The sequence below is a fragment of the Spodoptera frugiperda genome, chromosome 31 (assembly GCF_023101765.2).
Source record: "Spodoptera frugiperda isolate SF20-4 chromosome 31, AGI-APGP_CSIRO_Sfru_2.0, whole genome shotgun sequence".
In the NCBI taxonomy this organism is placed as follows: Eukaryota; Metazoa; Arthropoda; class Insecta; order Lepidoptera; family Noctuidae; genus Spodoptera; species Spodoptera frugiperda.
The window spans coordinates 3,644,258-3,662,064 of NC_064242.1; the positions used below are offsets into that span (position 1 = coordinate 3,644,258).

At 33.8% G+C, this 17,807-nt stretch overlaps 1 protein-coding gene across 1 annotated transcript in view; it reads right to left on the minus strand.

Moving 5' to 3' along the window:
• The window catches only part of LOC118276016 (Kv channel-interacting protein 4), a 128,888-nt gene that overhangs the window by 72,388 nt on the left and 38,693 nt on the right, over positions 1–17,807 (minus strand). Inside the window, exon 4 of the mRNA XM_050707175.1 lies at positions 15,215–15,235. Within this exon, the coding sequence (XP_050563132.1) occupies positions 15,215–15,235 (21 nt within the window). The remainder of the gene's footprint in view (positions 1–15,214; positions 15,236–17,807) is intronic.

Here is a 17,807-nt window from a genome sequence, read left to right on the forward strand (position 1 = left end):
AGGTCGTACGCTGGACTGACCCGAAATAAATCCAATACAAAAAATCGACAGCCGAAATAAGAATTGTGAACATACTTTTGGAATCGGAGTTATTTTGCGGAACTTACTGCTTGTATTTTTGTTGGCGATTATACCAATGGGATGGTTGTAAGTTTGTATTACTTTGGTGTATTTGTTGTCGTGAAGAATGGTATTATAAAGAATTGTTTGTTTGTTTTTATGTAGTTTAAATCGTACTTGCAGTCATTACTAATAGGTCAATGTTGGTCTTTCTGAGAAGGAGGTGTTCTTTAGAAAACTTTATTTTCTAATAATACAAACCTGACGATCTTCAGTTAAATTACGGTCTCCCAGAAAACCGACGTGAAACAACGCTTGCGTTGTGTTTCATTGTATAAATGAGGTTACTAGAGGCCTAATTATTCCCAATCTTCCCAATTCCCGATTCCCCAACAATCTTAAAATTGCTAACCTCCAAAAGGCCGGTAACGCACTTGTAACACCTCAAGTGATTCCTCACCTCGTTTAACGGCTTATACCATAAAAGATCTGGGATACTGAAAACAAATAGCAAGAGTAAACAGCAAACTTTCAGTACACGACATCAAATCACTTCATCAAAACGAAACTGATAAAATCCGAAAAAAGTCACGTTAAAAGTACGTGACAGATATAAATAACTGGGGATATCAATGATCCTAATAATATCCGATATATATCGACTTTCTTGAAGCAAAGCGAAACATTTATAATAAATAAATCCTCGAAACAAAAGTCTGTATAGAAAAACTTTGATTCTACTTTGTTTTGAAGTAAGTTTTCCGTCTGTCGACTGTCTAGAGTGACTTGTGGTGCTTTTAAGCGACGACAGCGCCACGCCGGTTGAATAAAACATTTAGGCTGACTGATAAGTGATGATACGGTGTTTATATTTTGTATTTTATTTCTAGAGGTAATTCGTGGCTTGATTTGGAAGTGGTTTTATGATTTCACATTCATATGTTTCAAATTATTTTTACAAGCTAGGAATTGTAATGGTAAACTGCTAAATTTCTCAGAAGTTTACGATTGTCGATTAAATTAATTCGTTGCTCTCTTCATTTGTAAGTTACTAAGATTTAGGAAACCCTTATAAAAACAAATAAAATGTTTTAGGAGCGAAATCAAGTCCTTTTATTTCATTTAAAATTCTTTGAACAACACAGTTCACTGAGCCTCGAGTAGTAGTTTATTTACATTTGAATACGTAATAATAGAAAAAGTTGAATTTATATCAATTCTGTTCTTGACGTAAAAGAGGCAAAATTGACTCATTTATTTTGCTTAAACAAATAAAAATCCCCGCTGCGTATTCAAATCTTATATAATAATAAGTCTCAACTTTTCGCGAGCGAATAAAAATGATAGCTAGTGAAGAAAATAGCTATTTCTTTTTATAGGACTTCAAGAAGTTAGGGAACCTAGACGTTGAGCTTGCTTTTAACTGGACTTAATGTTGGCAATATAAGAACTAACGACACTTCTTTAACAAAAGTTGTATGCGTAAGAAAAATGAGTGTATAAAAAATATCGGCTCTCATACTTTTTGCAGGTAAAAATTTTGTTCAGACGGCAGAATCACTTACCATCAGGCGAGATGGTGGCCAAACGCTATCCTATTAAGTATAAAAAAAGTTTTTTGACAATTGAGACGAATATGCTTTTGGAGTAGTTAATAGTGTATTATTTCAAAGTAATGGAAGTGTAAGCGATTTCGTGGTGGTTTCATGTGGTTAGCCCCTTCGTGGATAAGCCTTGAAAAGCCAACTGTTACCATCCACAGAGAATCTCTAAAGCCGGTTGTGGTACAGATCTGTACTGTGTACTGTTAGTTGTAGTAGTACAGTATTTATAATACTCATTACAAAGGTTATTAAAGGTTAGTTGAAAATGTATGAGTTTTAATCTTTCCAGCATAATGTAAGAGCGTTCGCAAAATCTGGTCACATCAACCTTCACAAATGAGACAAACACACAAGGGAATGTAGCTACATAAAAATTCAGAATGACGCATCAATCAAATAAAACATTTTGTTTATAACCTACAAATTCACTGGCAATCTACTTCGACTTTATTTCGTATAGCAAAATTTCGGAAATCGGGACACGTATGTCAATTCAGCCTGTTTGCGACATGTTCGGGTGACCACGATAAGGCCTTTGGAGTTCCGTGTCCCTCGCATTTGGGAATAAACCTCCGACTTGTCGGCTTTGGCACTCCGTCCTCGACTTCTGAATAAAACATAACTATGGCAAAGTGTTTCAGCGTTGTGCTAGTGTGTTTGAACCGAAGTTGTCATGTTTGTAGACTGTTGCCCTGTAAGCCGTGTACCAGTTGTTTCAGGAAGTCACCTATAAGTTGTTAAGAGAACAGTTTGACACTTTAAGAATTTCGGAGTAGGGTTTGTTTGTGAAGATGCAACTAATTTCGGACTTGGAATGTCCTTGAAATAAATGCTGTTAACTAACTTTGTTGTTATATTGGCATCACACTTTACTGAGTGGATTTAGACAAGATATTTTGATATCAGAAGAACCTGTGTAAATGGTATTAGTACAAGACATGAGCATCGTATTTCATTTAAAGTACAATTTCTACACGTACAAAGTGGCACAATGTGTCTTTATAACCGCTTAGTCACTGTGTAGGTAAGCTGAGCGTGGGTTAGTGGCAGGACATGAGATATTACACAATAATATACAAAATCTCAGTGTAAAGCTCCGACGTACTCGAGTTAGTCTGCAAACTTTGCTCTCTTCCATTTTCAACAAATGAGAAACTACTTGCGATGATAAGTAGTTCATATTCTCGACTAGCTGGAAAATCCCAGGTAGGTATTAATAACATTTTGTGCGAGCTTTACCTAGAAAAATAAAGTGGGTTTTATTGTACGAAAGTAGTAAGAGAGCGTTTTATCCGGGCGCTGTGATATGGAAAATAATTTTCTTCCGAGTCATTGTGTGTGCGGAGTTAAACAATTTCTAATAGTGCAATATTTAGCCAGTCAGCCGCAGAACTTATGACGCCATAACGTTCAGAGCCACATGATAGAGAGAGCAATATATTTTTTGCGTATTAAAGAGAGGGATGGAAGTGTCGAATTGCGGACGCGTCGATCGGAAGCGGAGCGGAGCGAGCGCGGAATTCACGGAAGTGGAACAATGCGGAGAGGCTTTTGTGAGGCGATAACCACCACGTTATAATTTACTCGGAGCGTACGAATAGCTACGAATTCGTACGAGTAAGCGCGAAAACGATTCCGTTTTGTTGGCGCGAAATTAAAATTAATTTCGCTGACTTTCGGGAGCGTTCACGTGTTTTCGTGTAAGTCGTAAGTGCTTTCATTGTTCGCTGCATTTGAAAAGCGGTTTCTATGTAAACCATTTCTATAGTAGAGAAGAGGAATTTTACGTGAATAACTCGTAGGAAAACATGTAAAACCTGATCAAAATAATTACTCAGACCAACATGAAATTATAGGTAATTAAAAACAACAAATCAGATCATTCATCGACACCAAACATTTCCGAATACGTAATAAAAAATCATAAAAAAATAAACAAAAAAATACACAGCGGGCCATATAAATCTTCCCAGTTCGGGTTCACGAGATTCAAATGGTAAATTGCGAACCGCAATTTTCAAGGCGGAAGTACCGTGTGAACGGACCACGAACATTTGTCCAAGCCATTTGTTTTTTGAAGCCCTATTTTAAATAAGAATTTTCTCACGAAAAGAGCTTATGGTAAAGCCTTAAGATTCTCCAGCCACTTAATGAGATAAAGCAATGGAATACTCTTTTGGAGGCGTTATTTTAATGGGTATTGTAAATTAATGGCACCTGTTTTTACTGAAATTATTTTTCAGAGTTTTACTCCTTGGCTTAAAAAAAATAACTAAATATTTAAAACGAACTTATTGGAAACTTTGGTTCCTTGTCCTTTCTTATATGAGTACAATAATTAGATTAAAAGTACCTGAAAATAAGTTGATTTATGGGATACATGAATATGGTATCTCCATTTGTAATCTAAACCAAACTTGGAAAGTTCGATGAATTTTTGAAAACAGACTAAAGTCACGAGCTGTTGCTAGTATTAACACGTATTTAGTTTGAAAATATTTTACATCTGACTAATATGATTAAGTGTGGGTTGTGAATAGGCTATAAACCTAATTTAAAGTCGGGTGCTAATATTATTTATACGACGTAAAAATATTGCCCATTAACTACAAAGTGCGTGTTTAATTTACACTAACCGTAGGCGCGAAAAGACTCATTATTACCACTGAGTGGAATAATTTATGAGTCGGTTTAATAATTCACATTTTTATTGCTAGAATTACCAACAAATGTGTTTGTGATTTTAATCCTATTTTGCTGATTCATTTATTTTGCGCGATGTGTGTTATTAAGCCCTCGAACGTGTCTTTTTTGATGTTATATGATACACAAGTAATATATTATTTTTATGTTAAATGGTTTTAATGTGCTTATATTGTATGGTCATCAAGATTAAGAGTGTGTAACAAATATCAGATCGACCGGAGATCTGAAAGGGAGTTCAACAAACAAACAGGCCAAGCTAAATATCATTATCATCATCAGCCGAAACGCGTCCACAGTTGAACAGAGGCCTCTCCCTTAGTCCTCCACGCAGAAGCTAAATGTAACCGTTTAAAAAAAACCTAATAACTTCAACCAATGAAATATCAACTCTGATCAACTGACACAGAATCGAAGATAACAATAATAAACTCCAAAAAATAAGTTCGAAAGTTCAACATGTTGGTTTACCCGCTGTCCCTATTTTTCTGTCCGCCATCATATTTTTCCGCTTTCGTAAATATTGCGGGTATAATAAAAATAGATGAGAACGCCTCAAAACGACCATGATCCCCGTCAAAGGACCACCGGTATGTCTTGGATGGTATTACAGGAATTTCACAATATTTTTATCTTAGAGAATCGTAATGGACAAAATATATAGTGTTGCGGTTTTACGTTTTTCCTCTTTCTGTGAAGGAATTTTTGTGCCACGGTCCTTTACAACCGATTGTGATGTGTATTGTTTGAGGAAACTGTCGTTTTTGTTGTTGCATAATGTAAATTTTGCAGTTGATTTGAGTATTTGTGTTTACGCTCAATAGACCGTGCAATAGTATAAAATCTTTGACCATATAATTAAGACGTCGATGTCTAAAACACAATCTTTATACATACATACATAACCTTATGCCTGTCTCCCTTGGGGGTAAGCATATGTTGTTACATATCTACCTTTTTTGCTCCATCAACAGTCATCAGTCTTTTCATGCATGCTCATTGGTTAAGGGTAGTGTTAATTTGGTCTTTCTTTAATATATCTATAATCTGGTCGATAAAATATGTCCGTCTAGGCCGCCCTCTATCGACAGTGTTTACGATTTATAACTATCAAAATCTTCATGATTTCTTTTAGTAAATAGACTACCTATGTAAGTACACAACAAATGCAATTTGAATGCAAAAATTAATAAAACCATCTTAATTTGTTCCAGTATTGCCAGTTACATTGTTTCTACACTAAGAAAACAAATAACAAAAGCAGATCTGTTGAAACAAAACTAAGGTTCTCTTTCTATATGTTTATCTTAAAGAATATCCTCAGATATGACCACCCGGAGCCATTGTACAAGAATCTTTAAAGCTTATCTTTAAAGTAACGGTCAGCATTTTTATTATGTACTTCATAAAATTGCATTCGTTCCTTATCAGAAAATACAATATTTGATGATTTTAATGTTTCTTTACTTTACCAAACGTTAATTCCTTGCCGTTACTGTGATATCAAAAAATCGAAAAACACAATAATGGGGTGCAAAACTAATTTTTATTTTAATGTCCGTCTTGTAGATTATTAAAATATTAGACACGTATTTTTTATTTTCTTACGGAAACAAATACTTTCGAAGATATATCGATTTGAAATATCGCGTGACGTCACTTCTGGGTACATTTTATACGTAGAAATGACATATTTACTCCCACTCCTAAACTTTGATTCGTTTTATCTAAGTATTCTTATGATCTTATATGACGAAATAAAATAATACGTAATAATATTTTTTCATTACCTAACTTTATTTTCAGACACCGTTATCATCCCAATTCACGTCTCGACGTGGTAATTCAAACTCTTTGCTTGTAGTTACAATCATTGAGTAATCAGCGAACAAAGCAGTCATGATTCAAGTTTGTTTTCCAAAGTAATGAGTTACGAGGGGCACACAATATGGACAGTTATTTATGAGAAGGGATACACAAATCTTGGTGAGAGTTTGACTATCAATAAATCTACACAGCTTCCTGTACGATAAGAAACTGCAAAGGACAGAAATAGCTCATAAATTACAACGCAAAGACATTCTATATAATAGTTTGTTTATAGTTGATTTTAAGTTTAAAGGAAGAAGGAATAACTCCCGATCATTAGTCGACAATTACCGTGGGAACTTCGTACCAAAAGACGAATGGTATAAAGTTCCAAAAGTAGAACTATTTATCAACTCATTGCAGTTCAGAGTCGCAGCCCTATTCTGTTTCACGCCTGTCCAGTTTATGCTTTGATCCACCAATTTATCCTTTATGGTTGAAAAGTATTGGGCAATGAATTTTACGGTAATTTGAGCAGTATTAATGAGGCGAAAAGGACTTGGGTTGTGTAGCAAGGGTAAATTAGATATATTTTGTTTGATTTATTGGAACATTTTTTATTTTGAGGATTATTGTTTTGATTTAATTTTGTTTTTTATTGACCTTTTATGTTACGAAAAGAATAATAAAGAAAAACTAACTTACAGCTTCGAATAAATAGTCCTCAGTGGAGTCGTGAGGTATGGACTAAGGTAGAAGTCAGCCTTTTGTTCACCTGAAGTGTCAAACATCTTCTTTACAATATCTAAGTTAAGAATAATTTTATCTATTGATGTAAAAATACATCTAGCATCGTTTCTTCAAGAACTATTCCAGAATAAGTGTTCCCAAAGTCGGACCGGACAAAGATTTATAAAGAGCAAGTTTGAAAAGTCGCAGGAAAATATCCGGAATGGGTGCAACAGAAGGCGACGATCGAGATCGTTGGCGCCATCCGAGAAAATTAACCCCAACTGTGCTATTCGGTTTTGTTCATTTTAAAATGGACTCTATTGACTCCAACTCCATAACAATACATGTTTATTTTCTTTAACAAACGTCGCGTATTATTGTACTGTAGGTATTCTTAGAAAGTGTTGTTTGATTTATGATATGTAGTAGAAAAGTTTTAGAATATTAAGGTTGCATTAAATCATTTTTGTATGTCACGTGCGCTGAATTTATAGAAGTTTGTATGAGATGGTATTGAAATATGACTTCAATTTGGTCATAGATTACCTATACGCCAATTTTAAGATACCTCACAGATGGGGCCCAGCAGGGCTTGATCCGGAGTTGTGGACTACCTAGTGGGCTTATGGAGACTCCGGCTCGAATGGCTAGTAATGGGGTGGTTTTTAGTCAGTAAGAGTCAGACACTCCCTCTCACCTCGCCGAAGACGGGAGAGGTTGGATGATTTTCCCCCTTTAAGAAAAGACCATTTATTTAAAAGAAAAATGCATTTCTGATGTTTCCTTAACGTTTGCGAGTTATCAAAATCAAATCACTCTAATCTCCAAAATGCGATTGCCTACTTACATTGCTAACTTACCTAAGTTTACTCATAATTTAAAACGACATTTGGCCAGAATATTATGCTAATCGTACAATTTAGAAAATAAAAGGAAATTGCTTTTGGAATAGCTTCCATTCTATCCGTACGATCTTTGGGAAATACAAAAACAGCTATTGACATTATTTTGTTAACTGTCGGATTGAACTGTCGCATCGAATCAGAATTACTGTCACTTATTAGGATAATGATTTCTTTACAGAGTCAGAGAATTTTCTGAGTTTTTAATTTGAGGGTTATACGTCTTTTTCTCTGCGTTTATTTTTCGGGAATAAGAATTGTTGTGGGATGAACCAGCAGACGAGTAAATGGTAAGCAATCAACGCCGCATAAGGAGAAAACGTTTACCACTACTATCATTAATAGTAGGTACTAGTCCGATCCGATCCGATCCGATAATTTGTGGTTCGTGGATCAGCTCGACCAACAAGTTATTATATTACACAATACTGTATTTATTCATTTCAAAATACAAAGTTACAACATCCATTCAGTTTCAATTTATTTTATATTGCAAATTAAATATGTATATCAACGTATTTCAATAGCAAAGCTTTGCCTGCCGAAAGTAAATCCTTTCGTGAATATTTTAGTTTTAATCAATGACAGTTTCATTGTGTTTCATACTGTTCTGTACACTGTACAGTATTCAGAATAAAAATATTTGGTTGCACAATATTTTGTTTTGCAATTCCGTTATTGTGATTAATATGTGGCTGCGGTTTTTGGTATTTTGTTGATTACGCAAATACAATTTAAACTTTGACGTTTTTTTTTTTCTGTAAATATTTTTGATTAAAATTGCTATGTTTCTATATGTATAGTCTCACTTTTTATGCTCTAATTAATTCTCATTTTAATCACCTATGAGTAAACAAAGTTTTGTTTGAGAACGAAAAATTGAAACGATGTCAAACCGTTCATACAGCTGTACGGCGCTCTGATTGGTTGGTTCATTCGCACTGGCCAATCAGAACGCCGAACGCGCTCTCGTTTTGTTTTCGTTCAACGTAAGAAACTCGTATTAAGGGATCACTGATTTCTCAGTAAGTTTGCTTATACGAATAATCCCATTTTCGCTTATGTTCAGCACTTATCCTGTTGAAAGCAAAGAATTCATAACAACTTCTTGGTTTTCTTGTTTTTAGTTGTTGCTTCTTTTATATTTTTTCGAATAACAAGGAATATTTGGCTTGACGTAGGTCTAAGTGTGTCTAAACCTAAGACGTTATTACGGAACGTGACTGAGAGTTCCAATCCTTTCGGATGTTTTCGGATTTTTTCAACTTACCTTCATTCAAGGTCACGGTGGAAAAATCGCTATTGTGTACCCTACCTACGTATGTATATGAGGGTCTTAAAATATAAGTAGTTTTGTTGGAGAAATATGTATTATATACAAAAAAGAAAAGCAACCATTTTCTTTTTTTAAATCGTTGCCTCACGCTAATTTTCTTTTTAATTTGTATTCTTTTACTTTGTAGGTTGTTTTTATGGAAATTATAAAAAGTTTGTTTGGTTTACTGAAAAAATATTTTAAAACAAATAATAAAAAAATATTGTTTTGTTAGTCCAATAGTCGTTAGACTCACTTCTGAGCAAAGGGTATTTTAGGGATTGAGAAAAGTATTGCGAGGTTAATGATTGTGACTAGCTTGCCTTAAGTTGGCGTGGACTTGAAAAAGTGACTGTTTTTTTTTTATGTGCGATTCGGTCTATTTTTCAGGGGAGTAAAAAGCGTAAAGTTGTGATATTATGTACCTACGCCAAACGGGATGGAACGAAATAAAAAGGATGTTCATTTTAATTAGAGCTTTCTTTTTACAAAACATTTTTCTAAACATGGCGGCCAGTGTTGCAACAAAAATATCTCATTACAACCTTATTTACGTTTTACGAGTAAAATTAAATATAAGCCGTCGCGTCGGAATGTAAAAATAACATTATGAAAAGTGAATTAATTTAAAATTACGCGACTTTGTTAATTTTTTTATGAGTTTATAAAGAGCTAGTTTGTGTTTCTTATGTAATGAGGGATGAGCCTATTGTCAAACATCCAATAATGCTTAATCCGGGAAATGAACCAGAAACCACTCACTTGGCTGACGCATTTACGACCACTTGACCATCTAACAGTAAACAGATTAAATAACAGTAGGTCTTATTTTTCGCCAATTAAATTAATTGACCTGGATTAGGCGCGACGTTTTAGAGGGACATTTTAGAAATTTTAATCGAGATAAAAGGTTTTTGACTACAATACAAGAAAGTTTTTAAGAAGGACGGAATTAATTAAGAAATGGCAGTTTTAACTTTGTATTTAAAAGGTGTTCTTATTATTTAATTGTATGTATTTCATTTAACGAAGATCTCTAGTTTTATTGTTACTAACAATGAATGACATTATTTGTAAAATAAATAAATAAATTGGATGGAATTGATTTGTAATAGACAAGAATTTACTTACTTTAAACTACCTATAAGATGCCCTATGTACCTAACTATTAAGTTTGTCATTGAGTTTAGTTTATTCTAAAAAGTTCACCCCATATTGTATGAGAATAAAAAGTTTTCATAAATGTATTCGTAAGTCTGCAAATTCTTTTAAAAAATATGAATGTTCAAATATAAAAAATAAAAACAAAGAAATTTCGTAGAACGGGCGAATAACATCATTGCATATGTAGGTCGCACACATTTTCATAAAATAAAAATAAAGTGTGTATCTCGTGAACATCAGAATTAAACCAATCAACGTTTGACAGAGAAGAAATTAAAGTAAAATATAAAAAAAAACCTACGTTTGGTTCATTTCGTTGGGGCTTTATGTAATTGTGAATTCTGTAATTCATGTACCAGGTTAACAGAAAATCAAAGAGAAAAGAGTTTGAGGTAAGGAGTTTTATGTTCAGTTTTTTATCCTTGATTGGTTTTGTACAATTCTCTGTACATCAAAGTCTGGAACAAGAAAGGAGTCTGGTTATGCACTGGATAAGAAATTAGCTTATTTTTATTTATTTCATGGGAGTCACAAGTGTTACATTAGTTAAAAACAAGATAGCTTTTTATCGATTAGTTTATTTTCTTTAAGTAGGTATTAATTAAGTTTTTAATGAGAAGTTTTTCAATAACGATAATTATCACAGAAGAAATTTAAATACCAAAAAAGGAGGTTCATTTCATTGGCCTCTATGTAATTGCGTCGCCTGTTATACTCGTACATGTACCAGGGTAACAGAAAATCAATGGCGGTGTAATTGGAACGGGACGATTGTATTATTATCATCTCATGAATGTGAATTTATACGAGACTTGTTTTACCGGCTTTATTGCTATTCGTTTTGTCGAGCGTCGTGTGACTAGTGAGGCACGTCATTTGGGAAGATTTTTGTTATTAATGGTGAATGTAAATTCAGTTTTATAAAGAGGTTGAATTTACATCTTCATTTGGTAATGAAAAGGAGTAGAAAAAGAAGTGTGGCAATGGGCCGACTCGACCGAAGTGATACCACGGGCTCATAGAAAACTGACGTGAAACAACGCTTACGTTGTGTTTGTGTGAATGAGATTACCGGAGACTCAATTACCCCCTTCCCAATCTTAACGATTCCCCAACAACTCTTAAATTCCTAAACCCAAAAGGCCGGCAATGCACTTGTAACGCCTCTGATGTTTCAAGTATCCATGGGCAGCGGCGATTGCTTACTATCAGGTGATCCGTCTGCTCGTTTACCGGCTAATTCCATAAAAAAGTCCAGTCACAATATTAATTTGGACACCGAAAAGAAACTTAAGAAGAAAGCAAATACTAAATCTGCTAAACGTAATTTACACCGCTCTTGCCTTATTTCATTTTCACGAAAATCTACTCTACACTATGAAAAGACTACGAAACATAAATAATTCCCAGAAATACCAACAAAAATCCGTTTTAACATTAAACTCCAACCAACATAATACCCGTTCCTCAAAGACAGCTCACGAGTAAATCCGAGTATAAACCATAAACAGCTCACATGTTGCGGTAAGCATCTGAATACGACTAATCACGGTCTGCCTAGCTACCTAGTTACCTACATTGTAAACGCTAGCCTGTCCAACACTTTAATCCCCACTCATACCGTTGACATTTTCTCTGTGTTCCCCAGAGAGTCCACCATTTTCCTCTTAAACGGGTTTCTGGGCTAACATAATATGTGTGGCGGCCATTATTGTGACGTCATATCTACGTAATGGAAAGTACGTCATTTATTCTTTGTGTTATGTAGGGTATGGTTTGGGAATTAGGTGTATATTAGTTGCTATGTGGCTGAATAGAAGGAGTCTTACAAATGTTTAATTTAAAGTTTTTTTCTACAGTTAATCAGTACGGTTGTTTGTTTCTTGGCTTTTTAGGAGAGAAGTTAGTTTTTATTGTTGTTACACTGTGGAATAAAATATTTCTAGATTAAATTTTATTTGTTTTTTGTACTGAACTGAACTAATTAAGTACGTGTCTAGATGTTGTAGACCTTTCCGAGACAGGTTTTAATGAGATTTTTTATTATGATTTGTAATCTCTTTGTTTCTTTCAAGATTGAAATAATGTTAAATTACTGGAAAATCTAGTTTCTTGAAAAGCTTTCATTAAAAATAATTAGTGTTGTTTATTATTTGTTTACTGGCCTTATTTTCTTGTTTCGTTTAATATTGGTTAGCAAGAATTAAAGGCCAAAAATAAACAAAATATTCTTTAACTTTTAAAAATATACAGTGAACTTTATTATAAAACAAAATCTTCGTAAATACGTTATTTGAAGCTTGGAATCTTGCGAAAGTATGGGAAAGTTAGAAAAAAAAATATACATCTTAAGCAAAATTCGCTTGAAGAGGACGAACGAGGAGATCATTTTAACAAAGTTTCAAGAAAAAAATGTGAATATTTCATAAAGTTTTCGGGATTATGATACTTTTGTTGCGCATCGGGGAAAGTGAAGAGAATTTACTTAATATACTGTTGTTGGCATGAACATTTTCGTCAACGGTCCCCTGACTCGTAAGGGCGAGGCCACACCGACGGCTGTGAGATACAGCTGTGTGTCAGTTAGTACGGCTCGAATATATTATGGTATAATAGCCGCACTAATGTTGGCATAACTCTCCAGGATTAAATAACCACATTACTCATATCTTATTTATATTCCCATTTAGAACAATATGTGTAATTGTCCAGCTGTGTGACTTCGGCCTATTCTAATGAACAAGTGAAAAGTACTTTCTTTGATATTTTTCCTTATACAACAAAGCGACGTGCAATTTCCTTTTTTTACAAATAGCTAAGTTTGGAATGAGCACAAAATTGCCTCAGACGTTGCCCGAGCCGGGGTCTCTGAGTTTTTAATTCTTTCTTTCTTTCTCTCTCAGCAAGTATACAATTTTTCTCCATTAAGAGAGACGTTCTTAGTATTCAGAAACTATTTTTGTTAAAGTTTATTATTAAAAAGACAATATTGTGTTCCTTTGTTTATATTTTTTGTGTATTTTTAATTACGCTTTGTTGTGTTATTTAATAGGGCCTGATATTATATAATTACATACGTCTGAAGAAGAAAATATCTTTTTTAAGTGTAGATATTCCGGAGCTGCGGACTGTCTAACAGGTTGACGAGGTTCCGGCTCGAAAAGCAGGAGTAGGAACGGGATAGTTTTTAGTCAGTAAGACACTCTCTCTCGCCTGACTCTCTCTCTCGCCCAAGGTTTTACGATTAGGATTCGATGATTTTATACATATACAGTAGAACTCCAATTATCCGAACTCCGACTATCCGAATCGCCGATTATCCGAATCACAAAAAAAGTCTAAGTGCGCTATTCTCCCCCCGCGAAGCCAGTGTTTGCGCGTCAAGTCTTGACTTGACTTGTCTTAACTTGCCGTTGTGCCTACACTGACTTCCCCGCAATTTAATTCAATAAAAAAATAGTGCAATATCAAAACGTAGCTTTTATTCTCTTCAATGGCAATTATTTATTAAAAAATCCGATTATCCGAATATTTGATTATCCGCATGGGTCCCGGTCCCCATTAATTCGGATAATTGGAGTTCTACTGTACTGTATATATTATTTACTAATTTTAGGAAAGGTTTTGATATAAATTTGATAATTTAAGAAAGATCTACTACTATAATAGTTTTTAGTAAAATGTAATTCTAATTAGAGACAGTTCATGTCATGTATTCAGTTACAGTAACAGCATTCTGAAATTCAACCTTACTCCTTTGAAAATAAAGATGGTATCAGCGTTTAAATGTAACCATTGATGGAAGTAGGGTCTGGTACTATCTAAGGAAATCCATTGTTCCTACATAATGTAATTCAATGGAAGTTGTCGGAGTTTAATTTGTCTACGAGAGAATTCGAGATCGTTACTTCAAACTGTACTTATGGTTCGAGATCTTAGGAAAGGGGATGACAGTTTTGATGTAGGGAATGTAAGAGAAAGGGGTTTTAAGCAACATTGGAGTTTAGGCTAAATTAATTAAGGTCCTTTTTTGGATACTTTGTGATTTGAAAATTATTTTTATATCTGCAATTTTATTTTGATTTGATTTTATGTTATGGTTTCACATTGTATACACCTGTATAAATTCTTTGAAAACAAAATCACACTTGAAAATACCTTTCAAAAATCTGTTCAAGAAGTATTTAATAAAATAAATACTTACTCTCACTTACCATTAACATAATTTACCCGTCGTTGAGCTGTGAACATCTACCTCTAGTACAAATCACAATATTTATTTCACAAATACGACTAGTATCAGTACTAGAATAAAATATTGAATGAAATGTATCGTTATGTAGTCGGATACTACTTCATGCTTGAATAGTAAGTGGATCTGAAGGGCGACGAGCTCAAAAAGGGATAAATAAAACTATACATATGCTCGCTAAAGATATGGGTAAAATCGCTTTGTTCAACAATGCTCATAATATCAAGCGATATTGCTGATACTTAGGTAATGTCGATACAAACGCTCGATGAAATTGTCAAAAATGTCTAAGAACTATTCGATTTACTGTCATGCTTAGTTGCACATCGATATTATAAATAGGAACAGTACCAAGAGATAGTGAAGAGATATACTTCGTGCTACGTGCTAATAAAAAGTCTATACACATGGTGCCAAAATAATGGGACACATATGTCGTGGGCGTGTTAAACAACACGACACTATCGATTTGCAAGTAAGTGTATTAGAAATAGTAATTTAGGGTAATGTGTTCTACTGTTTGTTGGTACTACTCATATTAAAACTACTATCAAAGTATGTGTGACAGTGAAATATTACTAAATAATGAAGTCTCAGATGTTTGGTGTGAAGTAGTTTGTGTAGATGGTTGAAAATCTACAATTACATGCTTAGTTCGGATTCTGGAGCTTACTTTCTGACTGCGCTGTGAGACCTGGGAAATATAGCAATAAGTTAGTATTGGAGGGATAGGCTACATGTTAGTATCATTGAGAGAGGTACATAATTAGTCGGGTAAATAAAGTCAAAGGCTGCAATTTACAACAGTAGTTACTAGTTTGGTTGTCAGAAATAAGAAAATGACAATAAGTAAAAGGTTATGTGGTATTTACTATGACGTATTAAATCTATGTATATTAAGAAAATATTCCTAAATACGACAATAAACATACTTTACAAAATTTTCCATAAAAATCAAAGCAATTTCCTTCCGAAAATATTTAGGACGAAACCTTTAAAAATAAACAAACCCTTTCGGCCTACTGCCATATATCGCAAACCCGAAATCCTTTTTATAAAAATACACAGCCGTTCACATAAACGGCAGCAACCGTAAATTATTAGCTACATCAGTCAACGGAACATCACTTACACGCTCCGGCATAATCGTCGGCCAACGGTGAAATATTATCCGGATAACAATGAAAATAAGAAACATTGATGTATGTTAGTCAATCAATCATGCACGCCAGTGTCCTGTATGGAATCAATAGATCAAATGTTTGTGATTCCCGTTCATTAATCATTTATCAAATGACGTTATTGAAGTTTTGAAGAGGTTATTGCTGATGGTCGACTAATTTTGGCCTCAAGTGTAATTGCGTTTGACAGTTGATTTCATTATTTTGTTTTGTTGTTAAACACAGATCCGTTATTAGATTGGAAATTACGTCATCATCAAAATATGTATTTATAATAACTATCGTGCGACATACTAAATTAACTAAAGATATTGTTTACTTACTTAAATTAATGGAGAAAAGCTCTAGTAGTTTCGAGTCACAGAGGACGGCGAATGCTGTAGCCAGTATGCTACGTGACGTCGTCGCGTCTGCGCACGTTGCTCATGATGTAGAGTCCCCTCTGTGACTCGAAACCAGTAAAGCTTTTCTTTTATTTTTAATTTGATTTTTGGTGAAAATATTTAGTTTCATAATTTACACACATCGTTTATCAATTGGAAGCGTATTACAGAATTGTAAAAATAGTGCATCTTATTATAAAAAATATCACGGTTTGTTTTAATTTGTACACAAAGTTGTGGAGAAACAATGTTAGTTCTGTTTTTTCCCGTTTTCATCTAGCGTCGCTCGGTATCTGCGAGGTGGAGCAGAAAATTTACTACTTTACTCACTTCTTACTAGAGCAGTCTCCTCTACTAGTTAGATAACATCTAAAAATCCTTCCATTTTTACAAGGTATCTACAATGTTGCTACTAGTTAAAAACTACATTGTTTTGTTCAAAATATATTGTATTTCCACACTTCATATTTTTATTTATAACCTACAATCATATTGGTTTTTAAATCAAATGTTTTCAGATGGAGTTGCCATAAAGTTCTTAAACTAATAATAATAATTAGAATCTTCCTCCCGGACTATCTAAGAACCCGAGCTACTTAAGTAAGAATAAAGTGGCTTTCTAAAACAGATTTGTGATAGCGTTTTATTAATTTAGAAATAATTAAACAAAACAGTGAAATAAAACCTATTTCATTTCAAATAAAAAGTTAGTTTGTTGCAATATACCTCTATTCTATCTATTGCGTTGAAAAAGAAATTCAATGTGATATTATAACATATTTCATTTCATATCTAAACAAGTCTACTCCACCGTTTCATATTTTCTCCGATAAATGGTCGTCAATCAAATATTGCAGTTGGCGTGCTTCGATTCGCAAATTGCATCCAAGAAAGTGACTGGCACATTGCATTGGCACGTTCGATTTTTGAATAATATTTTATTGAAACGAATGAGAGAGGAGTTTTGATTCTAATTTTATTCGCATTTTGAATTTGAATTTCTTACGTTATTGCGTTTTGAAATATTTAACGGTTGCAAGAAATTGAAATTGTCTCAAAACGAAGACTTTTCTTTTACATAAATTGTTATGTTGTTATATGTAGCATACAAAGTATTTATTAACATTGAATGTTTTTAATTATAAAGTCCGTAGAAATCATCGTAAAACTTAATTTTAGTTCATTCTTATATTATTATTACAGCAGACAGAAATTCACAATGATTTTTAGATGGACAAAGTTATTTACGAGAACATATTCATACTATCTCAAACGCGAATGTAATGACGATTTACGGAGCTCACGAAATATCTCCGAATAAACAAACTTGACCGACAACGTATAAAACATTACGGCAATATGTCAAAAGTTCCCATATGCGGTTGCCGAGGCCTTTATACCACAACGTGACTTATCACATTTAGCTTTCCACCAAACGTGTTCCCCTTTCTTTGTGTACGATTTACGGGTACCCTTAATACAATATTTATAGTTTTTCCATAAACCAATGTATAAATACATTGAGGAAAGCGTTATGCTTTTTTTTATTTATTGAACACTACGTGCGTGTCGAAATTGAAAAGAAAAATATTGTGTGTTGAGCTGAATGTTATGATTTAGGTTGTAGAATTATTCATATCGTATACGAACTCTGAATAATATTGTACTGAGTTAGGTTTAACCATGCACTGATCAGTATGCT